This window comes from Giraffa tippelskirchi, chromosome 1 (genome assembly GCF_054371585.1).
Source record: "Giraffa tippelskirchi isolate mGirTip1 chromosome 1, T2T-mGirTip1v1.2.pri, whole genome shotgun sequence".
In the NCBI taxonomy this organism is placed as follows: Eukaryota; Metazoa; Chordata; class Mammalia; order Artiodactyla; family Giraffidae; genus Giraffa; species Giraffa tippelskirchi.
In genome coordinates, this window is record NC_137275.1 from 13,015,846 (window position 1) to 13,033,403 (window position 17,558).

The following is a 17,558-nucleotide window of genomic DNA, read 5'->3' on the forward strand; positions in this document are numbered from 1 at the left end:
ACTGTTGGAGAGGACTGCATTGCTCTATCTACCAAATCAGTCTTGATTCCAGGGGGTCACCGGACGTCTATGTGATGTGATGTATCTAGAAATACCCTCGAATTCAAAAATACCCGATCCTTAGATTTCACCATTAAAATTCACATTTTTTTTCCATTTAGGCATAACGAAGAGCTCACAAACCTAAAATAGCTATCAAAGGGCTAAAGCATGAAGAACCTGTCTTGGTAAGCTTTAGCATCTCAGATCGCATTCCAAACTGCCAGACAGCTTTGAGACAGGATTCCCAACTTCAGATCTACAAAATGCCTTCTTAATATTTGCCCTATCGCCCCACCAACCAAATGCTTCCTTCTTTTTTTTTTTGTCAATTGATTTTTCTTTCATTTAATGCATTCCTTTTAAAGGACTTTTAGTTCATATCTGAAACGGCAAACCAATATCACTTGCTTTAAATAGAAGAAGGTGACTGTCAAGAAAAATCAATAAAAACAAAATCATATGACAAAACTCAACCAAAAGTGTGAGCTGAGTCCTATTCTCTCTCTCTTTGTATTAAAAAGAGGATCGGATTAGCAAGTGATGGAGAGATGGTCAAAGCACCAGGCTGACTTTCTTCTTGATCAGGAGAATGAAGCATGAACTGAAATGTCCAATAGTGTACTGCTTTCCATGTAGCTCCTGAACTAATCAGTCAAAACATTGGTGATGGCACGTGCTTTATGAAATGCTAGCTGAGTAGGAAGGGAACGTGGGCAAGGAAGGAATTAGTAGAGAGGGTATAAAACCAAAAATCATCATAATGGTCCTCAACCTTGAGGGTGCAGGTCAGCACCCACAGAGCAGACCACCAGCCAGTTCCCCAGAAAGTCTGATTTCCTGTGTCAGGTTACGGCCTTGGTGGATGTCTGCATTTTTAGTTAGTCAAGCCTGCTGATAGTGGCTTTGATGGAGTTGATGGAGACTTCTCTGAGAAACACTGGCCCAGCACATAGAGTTGTGACTGGAATATTCCTGGAGCCCCATCCCAAACCTCCAGGTTTCATCGGTGCTTCTGACCCTCCCTAGCTTGTTGACCTTGGCATGACCTTGGCATGTTGCTCCCCTTCCTTGTGTAGACAGTGCTTCACCTACAAAAGCAGTGACAATTCTGCCCAGGCACGTGGCTGAGAGCTGGTCACAGGCTCTATGTGGAGAGGTAAAGTCCCTGGTCAGCTCTGGGCTGTGCAGATAGTGGGCGCTCAGAGAGCTTTCAGGGGTTGACAGTGTGGCTGGGGAGAAGGGAGCACTGCGGGGGAGGGAAAAACCTCAGGATTTAGCCCTGAATTAGGCTCCCTCCTCCCCACAATGGCTGGTCAGTGATAACGGTGAGGTTGAGAGTAACCAGTTATTGGGATTCTATAAATGGATATTCTTATGCCCCTTTTGAGATCATTGGCAGAGCTGAATTCAAACTCAGGTCTCCAAGACTTGTGGCACTGTTGTCTGTGCCCTTCGCATTTCCTTTCTTCCCAGACCTTTCACCAGGGTCCCCTTGACTCCGTCACAGGATCCCCACACCCTCTACCATCCTTTACTTCCATCATTCAGTCCCCTCTTTGGCATCTTCCTTATGCCAACCACATACACCCTCTGACTTCAGAGAACCTGGCTCTTCCTGGACCTCTATTCCCCAATAACCATCTCCAGAGGGGGCCTGTCCTCCCACCTTCCACCCAGAGGTCAAGAGGGGTCTCTTTCTTTTCACATAATCCCATGAGAGGCTGTTATGAGCTGAATTGTGTCCCCATACATTCATATAATGAAATACTAACCCCCAATACTTGAGAACATGACAGTATTTGGAGATAGGGTCTTACAGAGATGATTAAGATCGATCATAAGGGTGGGCTCCCCACCTCCTTGTCCCATGTGTGGTATGTTGTTGTAGCGGCCCAAGGAGACTACGAAATTAAAAGACACTTGCTCCTTGGAAGAAAAGCTGTGACAAACCTAGGCACAGAGCATATTGAAAAGCAGAGACATCACTTTGCCAACAAAGGTCCATCTAGCCAAAGCTATGGTTTTTCCAGTAGTCATGTATGGATGTGAGAGTAGGACCATAAAGAAGGCTGAGCGCCGAAGAATTGATGCTTTGGAACTGTGGTGCTGGAGAAGACTTTTGAGAGTCCCATGGATTGCAAGGAGATCAAACAGTCAATCCTAAAGGAAATCAATCCTGAATATTCATTGGAAGGACTGATGCTGAAGTTCCGATACTTTGGACACCTGATGCGAAGAGCCAACTTATTGGAAAAGACCCTGATGCTGGGAAAGATTGAGGACAGGAGGAGAAAGGGATGACAGAGGATGAGATAGTTGGCTGGCATCACCGACTCAATGGACATGAATTTGAGCAAGCTCCAGGAGATGGTGGAGGACAGAGGAGCCTGGCGTGCTGCAGTTCATGAGGTGGCAAAGAGTCAGACATGACTTAGCAGCTTAACAACAACAAGCAGACTGTACCAAAGGCTGCTGCTGCTGCTGCTAAGTCGCTTCAGTCGTGTCCGACTCTGTGCGACCCCATAGACGGCAGCCCACCGGGCTCCTCCATCCATGGGATTTTCCAGGCAAGAGTACTGGAGTGGGGTGCCATTGCCTTCTCCAGTGCATGAAAGGGAAAAGTGAAAGTGAAGTCGCTCAGTCGTGTCCGACTCTTAGCGACCCCATGGTCGGTAGCCTACCAGGCTCCTCCATCCATGGGATTTTCCAGGCAAGAGTACTGGAGTGGGGTGCCATTGCCTTCTCCGACCAAAGGCTGATGGTTCCTCTAATTCATCCTTGGGACCTCAAGCAAATATAATCTCTAGATCCCAGCCCCACTGCAAGGCAGCTACCTGAGGTCTCCAAGGAGGCAGAGCATAGGTATTCCTCTCCTTGTGCATGTAATGAAACTTGAGGATCTTCATAGAGGTGACTCTGTTACTAATAACAGTGAGGGTCGTGCTCCAAGGGCTGCTGGCATCAGTATTGCCTGGACCACAGCTGGAGCCACCATTGTCTGAGACCGGACGTGATGAAACCACATACGCATGAGGCTACTCGAATCACTGGGCCGCGTTCAGTGCGTCAGGCATCTGCTGAGCCACTGCTTCTTTCCTGGGGACAGTTTGAATATGTTTATTATTTTGGTGAAGCTGCCCCTAACCAGACCTATCCTGCAGCTGGCTGTGAGCTATTTCATTATCTCCTCACTCAACAGATAAAAAGAAAATGGAATGGAATGGGCTGCATCAGAGCAACCCCGGCCCTGTGGCCATGCACAACCTGATCTCTTCCCCTTATGTTTAATCCAAGGTCCTCACTTCCAGGGTCCTCGCTATAACACGGTCCTTCCAACCCCTTCCCAAACCTCTCCAGTGCTACCAAGTGAAACACAAAAGGCCAAACTTCTATATAGAAATAATGCTATGAAATGGAAGGGGGTTGCTTAGGAGATAAACAGGAATTGTATTAATACTAATGCTCTGCCTAATTTTGTGAATGAAAGTGAAGTGAAAGTGTAAGTCGCTCAGTCGTGTCCGACTCTTTGTGACCCCATGAGCTGTACCGTCCATGGCATTCTCCAGGTCAGAATACTGGTGGGTAGCCTTTCCCTTCTCCAGGGGCTCTTCCCAACCAGGGATCGAACCCAGGTCTCCTGCCATGGCAGGCAGATTCTTTACCAACTGAGCCACCAGGGAAGCCAATTCTGTTAATTGATGTTATAAAGAGAAAAGTTTCGTGTTTAAGATGAGGATGACTTTACAGGCATCCTCTCCCAGTCCCTCTCTCTCTGTGTGTGTGTATATACAGGGACTTAAACTCTGACTTAGCTTCCTCATCCATCAAATGGGAATCATTGTCCTTCCTGAGGGGTAATTGGGAAGATTAATTAAAATGAAAAAATGTAAAGTAAGAGCAGTTTCTGACAATGGAATCTTGGACAATCATCGACTCCTTCCACAGAGCTTTTGGAGTTTACTGTGTGCCAGGCACTGCTCTCTACTTGAAATAGAGTGGACAAAACTCAGGCCAGTTCTTATTCTCATGGAGATTACATTCCTCGTAGCTCAGTTGGTAAAGCATCTGCCTGCAGTGCAGGAGATCTGGGTTCAATTCCTGGGTCAGGAAGTTCCCCTGGAGAAGGAAATGGCAACCCACTCCAGTATTCTTGCTTGGAGATTCCCATGGACAGACGAGCCTGGCAGGCTACAGTCCATGGGGTCGCAAGAGTAGGAGACAACTTAACACTTTCTTTCTTTATTTCTAAGGATAGACAAGGATTGAGAAGAAAACATATGATAAATGTGGTCATTCACATTGTGTTATTGTTGTGCAAGATGTATTCTGGGTGATGGGATGAGAGCTAGGGGGGGCAAGGCAGGCTAGTGGGAATCACCACGGTGATGATGGTGGTGATGATAATGATAAAGATGGTGATGAGGGTGGTGATGATGATGATGGTGACAACAATGTTGATGATGATAATGGTGGTGATAAGGATGACATGGTGATGATGATGGTGATACCAGTGACCTTTGTACCATGAGCGGGCCTCTTGACTTCTCTGAGCCTCAAGTTCTCAACCACAACATGAAGATACAGAGCCACCTTGCAGAAAAAGCTAAGAATTACATGACTGGAGGTAAAAGCAGGATCAGCTACATAATTAGAGGGGTCCAGTGCAAAATGAGGGGCTTTCTCCATGACTCAGCAGGTGAAGAATCCACCTGCAATGCAGGAAATGGAAATGCAGGAGACGCAGTTTGAATTCCTGGGCTGGGAAGAGCCCCTGGAGGAGGGCGTGGCAACCCACTCCAGTATTCTTGCCTGGAGAATCCCCATGGACAGCGGAGCCTGGCGGGCTACTGTCCATGCGGGGTCACACAGAGTCGGGCACGAGTGAGCGACTGAGCACAACGCGTGCAAAATGAACATGCAGACGCCCTGTTCGGATCTTATTAAACTTCCCTCTCAGCTGCGTCTTCCTTTCCCTCCGGTGGAAGGAACGGAGGGCGACATGACAGAGGGCCCCTCGATCGCTCTCTGTGGTTTGCTTCCTTAACCTGTCCCCAAAAATGTAAATCTCAACAACTTGTAGTGAGGAGACTCCAGCTTTCCATCCTGGTCTCAGTTCTTCCGCTGTCTATAGAATTTCCCCTTCTCCCAACCAAGATTTTCTTATTTCTAAATTAAGCAATTAAAATTTTTTTGGATGCATTAACTCAGACTTCACCATGGACTAAACCTGAGCTTATTCTTTTGTCCACGTCACTGCACTGAACCCTCACAACAGCCCTCAGAGGTAGACTTGATGTTTGTCCGACTTTCCAGATAAGGAAAACTGAGGCTGAGCAAGACCTGGGGCTAGTTTGTTTCAGAGAGACGTGTGGTCTCTTCAGTGTTGACAGGCTGGAACTCGGTGACTCTTACACGTTTTGGGAGCACACTCCCTTGGATGAAATACTTCCAGAGAGACTGGGCCCTGAAGATAGCAACTCTTAAAATATTAATTCTCTGTAATGCTCCACACAGACTCTGCTTTTTAACGAGGCCTCCCACATTCCTAGTAAAATCAGAGGAGGGAAATCCCCTCCACTTCTGGTTCCAGCCTGGGCCCTGCCATCAGCAGTGGTAGGTGGGTAGGTGTCAGGGTCTGTCTGCTTCCTTTCTTTGCCAGCTGATCAGTACCTGCCATGTCCGGTGGCTTTAGAACCCGCCAAATGAGCCCTCTTGGCTCCCTCCTGCACACAGATCCACGCTGTGAGTGGAGAAGTGGTTCTCCCCTCCCCCCACCCTCATCACACCAATCAAACCAAACAGACCTGCCCCCAAGGGGGCCCACGGGACTCAGCAGCTGTAACACAGTCCTCCTAACTGATTCCCAAAGGAACCGGAGCCCATTACTGGGGGCCCGTGTTTTAATGAAGTGATGCCTACAAGCCAGGGATTGGAGACTGAGAATTCTGGAAAATTCCTCTCCTGAATGCAGCCTCCCACTGTGATGGAAGGTGTGATGGGACAGACAACTCAGATATCCATCTTGTCCCTGTAGCAGAGCAAGGCTTTCAAGCCCGAGGAGGCATCAGAAACTCCACTGGGTCTGGTGGGAATACAGGTTCCCTGGCCCGAGACTCTGTGACTGGTCTAGTGTGGGCCCTGAGTAGCTGTCTTGCTCAGAGGAACCCTGTAGACTGTGGACCAACCTTGAGAAATAGAAGAGGAATCATGGAACAGGCAGGCCTGAATGCTGGGCCTTCACCCACTCAAGTATCCAAACAACTGTTTACCCAGTGTGTTCTTTGTGGTAGACCGTGTCCTAGGTCCTGGTGATACAGCACACAGATCCGAGGACAGGGTGTCCGCCCCACCTAGGAAATGGAAAGAGCACTGGGCATCAGGAGAGCTGGGTTCAAATCTTGCAGCTGCCACTTTAACTCTGACCAGGGGAAGTCACTTCATCTCTCTAGGCTTCAGTTTCCTTGTCCATGAAAAGAAAATAATGCTGATTCTCTAGGGCTGTCATGTGGGTTAAACAAATTACAGTGTGGAGTTTGTGAGCTGTACAATAGCACGTATGTTTACAGAAGGAGTTTCATGAGTTGTATGATTGCACATATATGCAGAATGGTCATAATCATTTTTGAGGTCAGGTCTTCTGTGTTCCTGACTGCTTCATCCTGTTCCCTCTAAACTCCCTGTGCAATGGGACTGAGTCGAGGTGGAGGAAGTAGTCATATTTATTGAGCACCTGTTGTATGCTAGGAACTGAGCTAGATCCTTTACGTACATTGTTTCATTTCATCCCCATTTTACAAATGAGGAAAACTGAGACCCAGGCAGTAGAAGAGTTCATGTATGAAGGGCTTCAAAGCTTTATTCATCATCACAGGTGGTCCTGTGGTCACTGCAGGGTATGGGCCAGCATCCTATCCTTCTATAGACTTTTATATTTTTCCATATGCTCTGCAGTGAATCCTGCGTTGAGGAGTTCACAGACTGATTCATGGACAGACTTTTGCAATCTAGTATTCTTAGAGCAACTAGAAAGAAAATAAGACTGACCTGGGTGGTTCTGTGAGGACTTCATGGACCCTTCCTGACCTGCGTAGGAAGGAAGCCCCTTGTCTAGGGAGGTGTGTTGCTAGGCTCATCCATCCATGAAGTAATTAATTGAACCCAGCACATCCCTGAATGTGTTTGTGAATCCTGAGAGCCTTGAATTCTCCACAAGATACACTTGGGAATAATTAGCCAAATGCAATTGCCTTAGTAACCAAGTTTACATCCAGGCCCCATGGAGTGGCCCAGCATTTGAACAGAATTAATCAATGTCAACCATGCTGCTGTTTGTTCTTTGCAGGATTAAAGGAAAAACAACAACCCTGAAATGGCTTGACTGGATGCACTTTCTCTCCCAAAGGAGAAGAAAATGATTTGAGTTGCTCCATGGGGTTTTAGGCCAGATGTAAGAAAGAACTGACTGGCTAGACTGTGTGTAGACTTTAAAAATTGTTCCCATGCCTTAAAATCATGTCGTGGGTCTCTAACTGGTACATCCAGACTCCATCTTGGACTCTGTGATCTGGAGAAAAGGTTTAACTGCTCTCAGCCTCAGTTTTGTGGTCCAGTAAGTTAAGGATGATATTAGTTTTCTTGGGCTGCATACAAAGTTCCACAGACTAAGCAGCTTAAACTGAAGTTTATTTTCTCATGATTCTGGGGGCTGGAAGTTCAAGGTCAGTGTGTCAGCAGGGTTGGTCTCTTCTTACAGATGGCCACCTTCTGCCTGTGTGCGCACACAGTCGTCCTTCTGTGTGTGTCTGGGTCCTCATTGCCTCTTCTTATAAGCTCCCAGTCAGATTAGGTTAGGGCCACCCCAGTGACCTCATTTTAACTTAATCATCTCTTGAAAGATTGTATCTGCAAGTATGGTCACATTTTGAGGTACTGGGGGTTTGAACTTCAACTCTGAAGTTGTGGGGACATGATGTTGACTGAATAGGCTTCCCTTGTGGCTCAGACAGTAAAGAATCCACCGGCAATGCAGGAGACCCGAGTTTGATCCCTAGGTCGGGAAGATCCCCTAGAGTAGGAAATGGCAACCCACTCCAGCATTCTTGCCTGGAGAATCCCATGGACAGAGGAGCCTGGTGGGCTATGGTTCATGAGGTCACAGAGAGTCAGACACGACTGAATGCCTAAGCACACACACAATGCAGGCTGAATAATGCCTCCTGCAAAGATGTCACGTCCAGATTCCCCCAAATCTGTGAACACAATAGCTTACATAGGAAAAAAAAGAGTTTGTACATATGATTATATTAAGGATTATGAGCTGGGAAAATTATCCTGGATTATCTAGGTGGGTCCAATATAGCTGGAAATGTCCTTATAAGACAGACACGGGGAGACAGAGTCAGTAGTAGATGTGACAACAGAAGCCACACAAGCAAATACCAGGAAGGGGCCACAGTCAAGGAACAGAGGCATCTCTAGAAGATGAAAAGTCAAGGAAGCAGGTTCTCCCTAGAGCCTCCCAGAGGAACTCAGTCCTGTTGACACCTGATTTTAGCCCTGAAGATGCATTTTTGGACTGTAAGAGGAAAATTTGCTTCAAGTCACTAAGTTTGTAGTGATTTGTTAAAGCAGCAGTTAACACAACATTGTAAATCAACTATACTTCAATAAAATAAATTTTAAAAAATAATAAACACGTCCCCAGGATTGGGTCTTATTCTGAAACTGTGTCCTCATAACTTCGAGGCTCCTCTTTTCCTCCTTGTGTACAAGTGTAGTGGTAGAGCTTGCTGGTTTCCTTTGATGCCTTCAGTTGATGGGTTGAAAATTTGACAACTACATCTCAGCATTCACTTTTTATTTTTGAAATGATGTTAGAATATGGAATCCTAAAGTCTGGCCACTAGCACTATAGGCACCAGAGGGCCATTGAAGGGGTTTATGTAAGAAGGGACAGATGGATGCTTTGTAAAGCCATTTGTTGTTGTTGTTTAGTCACTAAATCGTGTCTGACTGTTTTCAACCCCATGGACTGCAGCACACCAGGCTTCCCTGTCCTTCACCATCTCCCGGAGATTGCTCAAATTCATGTCCATTGAGTCTATCATGCCATGCAACTGTCTCATCCTCCGTCATTCCCTTCTTCCCTTGCCCTCAATCTTTCCCAGCATCAGGGTCTTTTCCAATCAGTCAGTTCTTCACATCAGGTGGCCAAATTATTGGAGTTTCAGCTTTGGCATCAGTCCTTCCAATGAATATTCAGGATTGATTTCCTTTAGGATTGACTAATAAAGCCATTTGGGTCATATTAAAAAAGAAATACAACCTTGTACTTGGATGTTGTAATAAAGAAACATATCCTGAAATCCAAGTGACATAATTTTATTTATCAAATCAGATATTTATTATAAACCTGCTCCTTGAATTAGTACCACCTAGTTGAGATTCTCAGACTCGAATTCATTTTCTTCTTGAGTTTCTCCCCCAGGCAGAGAACATTGATCTAGAGGCAAGATGAGAATGAGTCTTGTCTACTGACATGTGACCTTTGACCCTCTGTAAATACTCCTTCATTAATAAAATATGAGTAGCGAGTGATACCTGTCTCTCAGAGTTGGGTCGGAATTGAGGGAGATGACAGAGAAAGTGACACCACAACACCTGATCCAGAGAAGCCACACCCCTCGTGAAACCCACGTGAGCCACCCACAGGTGCCCGGCTCACAGGAAGCTCTCCGTGAACTGCAGACGTTAACAGTATCAGGACTTCTGCTAACACGGAGGCATTGTGTTGGGGGCCGAGGTCTGTACATGGTCCCCGCCCTCCACAGGAAGCAGGGGAGAGATGGAGGAAAGAAGTGAAATCTCACCGGTAACAACAATGCCTGGTTGCAGAGCTGGTACCCAGTTTCTGGAAGGACAGTCCATGCCCTTCCCCAACATGCGAGAACCAAGCTCATCCGCCCCTGTCCCCCATCGGCTTGCTGCTGAATGGGTGCCCGCTGGCCACCGAGGTCCACAGCCAAGGTGAATCCCAGCAGTTTAACGCCAACTTGGTCACTGCCTCCAGCCTTCCTCCCTGGTTCCCGATCTGGTAGCCCAGCCCTATGTTATTAACCACAAGCCTGCATCCTGTGGGCCTGGCACTGGGCTGGTTGCTTTCATAAATCCTCACTGACATCGAACAGAAACATCTAGTACTCAGCCAGCCTGGAGGAAGATCCCAAGAATTGCTTCCTAAGTCTAACAACCTGAAGTTGGCTCCCTAATCAAATAGAGGTCTTGTCTGTGCTCAGAACTGGCCATCCTTCATCCGGTCCCCAGTCCTGCCTATAATGCTCTACATGCGACCCTTTGGAGAGCAGTGAAGAAATACAGAATTTTCTGGATCAGATGACTGACACAATCAAATCTGTGGTAGAACATGATAAAGTCCTGTAATAGTTAAGATGTAGGTTTAGGTTCCTTGTTGTTGTTTAGTTGCTACCTCGTTTCTGATTCTTTTGAGACCCCATGGACTGTAACCCACCAGGCTCCTCTGTCCATGGGATTCTTCAGGCAAGAATACTGGAGTGGGTTGCCATTTTCTTCTCCAGGGGATCTTCCCGATTCAGGGATCACACCCGTGTCTCCTGCATTGCAGAAGGATCCTCTACCACTGAGTCACCTGGGATGCTCTTAGGTGCTTTAACAGTGAGCAGAATGAAAACAACTGAAACAAACAAATACTCACCATAACTAGCTGGAATACATGTTATTCTCCAGTTGATAGATGGGGAAACTGAGGCTCTACCCTGGGCGTTGTGCCAAGACCTCAGGGCCAGCAGATTTGGGATAGAAACGTGGCCTCTCCTGTCCATCTCCCTTTACTCCTCCATGATGTCAACAGCACATTCTTTCCCTAGGGGTAAAATATCCACAGATGTTCATTTCACAGATGTGGCTCCTTTTCCAGCAGGTTTTCATTTGTCTTTATTGCTGCATTAGATTTCAGGCACTCAGAGACCCCCAGCAAAGGGACACATGCAGATATGTCCCCGTGGCCCTTTTTTGCAGTCTGAATCAGAGCCATTTCTGTGCTGTTTTTTTAAAATAGCCCGACTGACATTTTATGGTTTGTTTTATTGGGGGACTGGGGGATAATTCAAAAGCAGAACTGGGTTTTATAGCCTTTGCAAGCACACTTTCCATCAAAGTGTCATTTTGCCCAGCTCTGAAATTATGCGTCTGTCCTCAGAAAACGTCGTCACAGACTTGCCCATCCACGCAGTGCTTCTGATGCCCTTTCCGAACACATGGGCCCATTTTCAGTTGGATGACGTGCTTGAGCTGAGATACAATCAATGTGAAAAGTAGAACCGGAGGAAATGGCCCTGGAACCCGCTAACCTAGAGGTTCCAATAAGATGCTTTGCCCATAAATGCTAGTCTTATTAAATCCTGAATGACTCAGGCTCCCGGCTGCTCTGTGAGGCTTTGCGAGAGTCTGCCTGCTGAGTTTCCTATGAAAGAGACCTAATTCACTTTGTAAAAGCTTAAGAAGCTCCCTTTAAAGAGCAACGATAGAACCTTCATTGTTGTTTATTTCAGCATTTCTTATGCACCAGGAGCCCCGCTAAGCCTCCCATGATAGCACCTCCGTATACACCCCCTGGCCACTGTCAGATAGGAACCATCATTCCCATTTTCCAGATTAGGCGAGCGAGGCTCAGAGTATGCTGCCCAAGATCATATAGCTCTCGTAGCAGTCTTTTATCATGGCAGAACAAGTTTCTACTAAAGGAGCGGCTTAACTCGCATTTATTTCCTCGCAGTTTCCCAGGGGTCATGAGCTTAGCTGGCTGTTCTACTCAGGGTGTCACAAGCCTTCAGTCCTGGAGCCCACTGGGCTGCCTTCCTTTCTGGATCTTTCTCAAGGTCTCCTGGTTGTTGACAGAATTCTGTCCCTGGTGGCTACAGGAGTGAAGTCCCTGTTCCCTTGCTGGCACTCAGCCTCTAGAAGTGCCTACAGGTCCCTGCCATGTAGCTGCTCCCAAAGGATGGCCGGCAAAGGAGGCTCTTGTATTCAGGCCCGCCAGGATGAGTCTGATAGCCTGCAACCATCCGAATGACCCTGTCACCTTTGTCTTGTCCCCTCAGCTGGATGGATGTCACAGGTTTAAACCATTCACCCTCTCAGCCTTCTTTGCCTTCATCTGCAAAATGAGAGCTTGCTCCCGGGTCATATCAGACTTTCTCTTTCTTCCCATTCAGTTGTCAACCTGATGCCACATCTTCTGAAAGCCTTCCATGGCCGCCTACCCAAAGCTGGTCTCCTTTCTAGACCCTGATTTGTTCTTCTCAGAATACTTGTCCCAACTTGGGGTTGTGTCCATTATTCACTCCTGTCCCCCTCCTAGAAGCGAGCTGCATTCGACTGGCTCTGTCTTGTCCACTGTTGTGGCCCCAGGGACCATGGAGGGGACGCTTGAGGATCACATACTCCCCTGTGTGCTGAGAGCCAACGCAGAGCGTGTATCAGACGTTTTTCCACACCACAAGGGAAGCCGAGGTACAGGTGGTTCACCCCAACAGCAGGAGAGGGGTGGATGTGGGGACTCAGGCAGGCTGCTCCTGAAAGAGCTTGCCCAGACAGAACACCCTCTTTCCTTGGAGCTGTGGGGTCTAGTTTACCAAGTCACTTGTGCGTGCTAAGTCCCTTCAGTCATGTCCAACTCTGTGACCCCATGGACTGTAGCCCACCAGGCTCCTCCGTCCATGGGGATACTCCAGGCAAGAATACTGGAGTGGGTTGCTATTTCCTTTTCCAGGGGGTCTTCCTGACCCAGAGATCAAACCTGCATCCCTTATGTCTCCTGCATTGGCAAGTGGGTTCTTTACCACCTGGAAAAGCCAAGTCACCCATACCTCTGCCCTTGTCTGGTCCTCAGGATGTAAGAGACCACAAACAGAGACCTTCTGATGGGCTCTAATGGACGGTGGTCCTGTCCAAGGTCACACCATGATCACTGGGGGACCCTGGCTTGAACTTGACATTTACCTACCTCCTCCATTAGCTCTCCTTCTGCTCTGTTAGGCATGTAGCTTCCTGTGACTGTTGCAGCAAATTCTCACAAAATCAGTGGCTTCAAAAAATGTAAATCTGTGACCTCACAGTTCTGGCCAGAAGACTGAAATTCAGGTGCCCCTGGGGCCAGCCTTCTCCAGAGGCTCTGGGAGAGAATCTTTGCCTTCCTCTTCCAGCTTCTGGGAGCTCCTGGTTCTCCTTGGCTTGTGGTGACATCACTCCAGCCTCTGCCTCTGTCTAGGCGTGGCCTCTTCTCTCCATTGTGTCTGTGACCAAACCCCTATCTCCTTTCTAAGACGACAGACAGCCCCAAACTCAGGGCAGTTTCAGCTTGAGATCCTTAACTCATTCCTTGGAGGAGCAAAGGCTGTGACTCAAAGTAGCATCACGTTCTGAGGTCCTAAGTATTCTGAATTCTGGGGGGACGCTATTCACCCACCTATACCAGGTTGCCTCTCCTTAGGTCTGCCACCACTGCCCCATCTTTTCTTGGTTCTGACACCCTGGTCCCCACCGATGCATGTGATACCTGGCTGGCCATTCCCTCTCCAGCCGCCCTAGATCCATCTTCTCTGGGCTCTGTGGCCAGTCTGTACAGTGGCTTCTGAGCCACCCACCTGCATGTCTCCACTTCCCGCTGAGTCTGAGCTTCTGGAGGGGAGGGACTATGTCTGGAGCCTCTGCAAGTCAAGCTCTCTGCCCAGATCTGCCAGGAAGAAGCACTTGAGGAATGTCCCCAGAAGGAAAAGGAAGGGATCAAAGGAAGAGATGAAGGATGAAGAAAGAAGGACTGGAGAAGGGTGGGCAGAAAACCCCAAGACAGGTCACATTCAGCATCAGGGGAGGCAGCAGCTCAGGTCAAGGACCTTGCAGCCGTTTGGGTCCAGGCTCCTGGTCCACGGCCACCTCTTCGGAGATCCCCAGGCCCCAGACAAGGTCATCCTAGTCCAGTGACACCTTAAAGAAAGGATGTTCTTTCACATTCGCTGCTGTTTTCATTCTTGACAAGTATCTATTTTCCCTTTTCTTGCCTTTCTTGAAGAAACCCTCCTGGGGTAGGCCCTAGACAGGGGCCAAGTGTTTGCTGATTTGAGCCACAAACACTTGACTCCAGGTCTTCTGCCTTTTGTTTTAATTGTGTGAGTTCTCAAGTTCATCCTTCCCCCTGGGGCCTCCGTTAACCACCCATCTCTGTTCACCAGGGATGTTGGTGAACTTGGCAGCATAGAATGCATTGGCTTAATGCCCATCAATATTCATGGTGGGAAAAGTCACAATAGAATGAAAATTTAAATATATGAATTGAGTTTTTCTTTCTTCCCCCAAAGCCACAGACATTGCCTCATATTGTTCCAAGTAACCACATTGTGTTTTCAGGTAGAATTGCTATTTGATAAACTCTGGAGCAATCACTTTTTATTTCAAAGAAAGCCATCATTAGTCTCAAAGGATTTGACATTGACTCTAAATGAGTGAGTGGGGTTGCATTTCTAACATCTATGGCTTTAATACGACACTTTGGAAAGTGTGTGCTTGCTAATGGTGTGTAAATCAGAGCTGAAAGTGTCAACTCAGTTTCTCCAAGGCTGTGTTTCTCTCACATTCATTCTTCCCTGTTTCCTGTGTGTTGGTAAAGATTCTCTCTAAAACTCTGCTCAGGCTCTTCTGAGTTCTTTTGAAACCAGGCTTCATCTTTTGGACTTCCATGTTGGTTTCTGCATTGTCCAGTCTTAGCAAGAACCTACTAAGTCAGTTTAGGGGCTTCCCTGATAGCTGAGATGGTAAAGAATCTGCTTGCCCTGCAGGAGACCCCAGTTTGACTCCTGAGTCAGGAAGATCTGCTGGAGAAGGGATAGGCTACCCACTCCAGTATTCTTGGGCTTTCCTGATGGCTCATCTGGTAAAGGATCCACCTGCAATGAGAGAGACCAGGATTCATTCCCCAGGTTGGGAAGATTCCCCTGGACAAGGGAATGGCTACCCGCTCCAGTATTCTGGCCTGGAGAATTCCATGGACCATATAGTCCATGGGGTCACAAAGAGTCAGACACGACTGAGCAACTGTCACTTCTACCTTCACTGAATTGGTTTAGCCATAATCCGCCATCCTCCCAAACTCATCATCCTCTGATCAGGTTGATCATGTCCCAGGTGGTTTGGTGCCCTGGCCTGCCCTCAGCAAGAATACTGATGGAAAGTCAGTGACTTTCCATCCACCGACCCCTACCTCCTCAGCTACAAATCCCCACTTGTCCACATTGTGTTTGGAATGAAGCCCAGTTCTATGCTGAGGTCTCTTTTCCCCTTTGGTGATTGCAGTTGAATAAAATCTGTTTTCAATGCTTTAACTACTGTCCTGGTTTTTCTCTGACAGTTTCGGCTGGTTACAGGCACCGTGCTCGAATTGTAAAAAGTGAAGAACGCAAAGCCCCTGCCTTTATTTTTATTAATTTATTTTTTTTATTTTAGTTGGGGGCTAATCACTTTACAATATTGTAGTAGTTTTTTCCATACATTGACATGGATCAGCCATGGGTCTATATGTGTCCCCCCTCCTGGACCCCCTTCCCACCTCCCTCCCCATCCCATCCCTCTAGGTCATCCCATTGCCCCAGTCCTGAGCATTTGTCTCATGCATTGAACATGGAATGGAGTTCTGTTTCACATATGATAATATACATGTTTCAATGCTATTCTCCCAGAACGTCCCACCCTCACCTTCTCCCTCAGAGTCCATAAGACTGTTCTATGCATCTGTGTCTCTTATTCTGTCTCGCATACAGGGTTATCGTTACCATCTTTCAAATTCCATATATATGCATTAGTATACTGTACTGTTGTTTTTCTTTCTGGCTTCCTTCACTCTGTATAATGGGCTCCAGTTTCATCCATCTCAATAGAACCGATTCAAATGTATTTTTTTTAATGGCTGAGTAATGCCCCTGCCTTTAAAAAGCACAGCTTGGAGTTGGGAGCCCTTTGCTTTAAGGATGAGGAGAGCTGAACTTTCCAGAAACTGCCTAGCCCAGATTTTGCTGCACATGGCCCACTGTGTTTCCCTTAAAGTACAAGTGTTAGTCGCTCAGTCATGTGGGACTCTGCGATCCCGCTAGGCTCATCTGTCCATGAAATTCTCCAGGCAAGAATACTGGAGTGGGTTGCCATTCCCTTCTCCAGGGGATCTTCTTGACCCAGGGATCGAACCTGGGTCTCTCGCATTGCAGGCAGATTCTTTACCATCTGAGCCACCAGGGAAGCCCTAAATGGGATCAGCAACCTTCTAAAAGGATCAGATAATAACTATTTCAGATTTTGAAGGCCACATCAGTGTGTATTGTACATTTCATTTTTGCTTTGTGTGCTACATGTGTGTCTTGTTTTGCTTTTTACAATCCTTTAAAAAATGTAGAAACCCTCCTAAGGTCACAAACTGTGCAAAAACTGGCTGAGTGTGATCTTTCAAGAAACTGAACTGACATCTTCAACCCTGATTTACTCATCATGAACATGCATGTGCTTTCTGAAGCTCCATATTAAAATCGCAGATGTTAGAAACGCAAGCTCCATTCACTTCTTTATAATAAATGTCCAATCTCCTGAGATCTTACAAAAACTAGCAGAGGCCATCTCTGCTAGTCCATCTCTGACCCAGACAAGTTACTGACCCTCCTAGAGCCATAGTTCCCAGGCTATAGAACAAAGGTCATTAAACCTGGGGGGTTAGTACCTACCGAGGGGGAAGGGCTAAATTCCACCAGGAAGCAAAAGTGTCTGTACCCGTTGAAGAGACCCAGGGCCCAGTGAGCAGTCACTCCTGGGAGTCAACTGGCCAGACATCATTAAGAACATTCAGGAAAAAACATTCACACAATCCACTTGCAGTTCCAGGGGAAGAAAAGAAAAGCAAGAACACGGGGTTCTGCTACCGTAATCATAACTGTCCTGCTTGCTGTCTGAGCCTTCAGCCAGGGGAGAGACGAGCACTCTGGGTGTTGTCCGGTGTCTGTCCCCAGTTGTCCTGTTTGTCGTCTGCTCCTCCATCCACTCAAGGGATCATATTTTCAGCTTCTCTGTTTTCTCTTGCAGAGACATCAAGCCAGACAACATATTGCTGGACGAACATGGTAAGCCTGTTGTGAATGCTTTCCAGAGACTGTTTCAGTGGGAATTTTGAGGCTCTGGGAATCTTGGAGGGGGGGGTCCTGGTGGGTTGGATTTTAGGGTTGCCCAGAAAGCCTTTTTTGCGTCAATCCTGGTGAATGGACACCTGTGTAAATTTCTGGTCTGTGTCTTGCTGTGGTGAATCGAGTCCAACATGTCTGAAGGTTTCACATCCGAAGACATCATTGTTCACATCCTGGTGTGAGAATGACAGGGCAGAAGTGGAAATGGGATACAAGGCTGGAGGCTCTGAGTCTTCCACCCCTGCTCCCCGACCCGTGAACCTAGGG

General features: G+C 47.2%; 1 protein-coding gene across 6 annotated transcripts in view; it reads left to right on the top strand.

The window, feature by feature from the left end:
• STK32B (serine/threonine kinase 32B) overlaps positions 1-17,558 on the top strand; it is a 375,768-nt gene that overhangs the window by 274,853 nt on the left and 83,357 nt on the right. For all 6 annotated transcript variants that reach the window (XM_081489937.1, XM_081489845.1, XM_081489748.1 and 3 more), the window contains one exon: positions 17,194-17,231. In XM_081489937.1, coding sequence (XP_081346063.1) covers positions 17,194-17,231 — 38 coding nt within the window. The remainder of the gene's footprint in view (positions 1-17,193; positions 17,232-17,558) is intronic.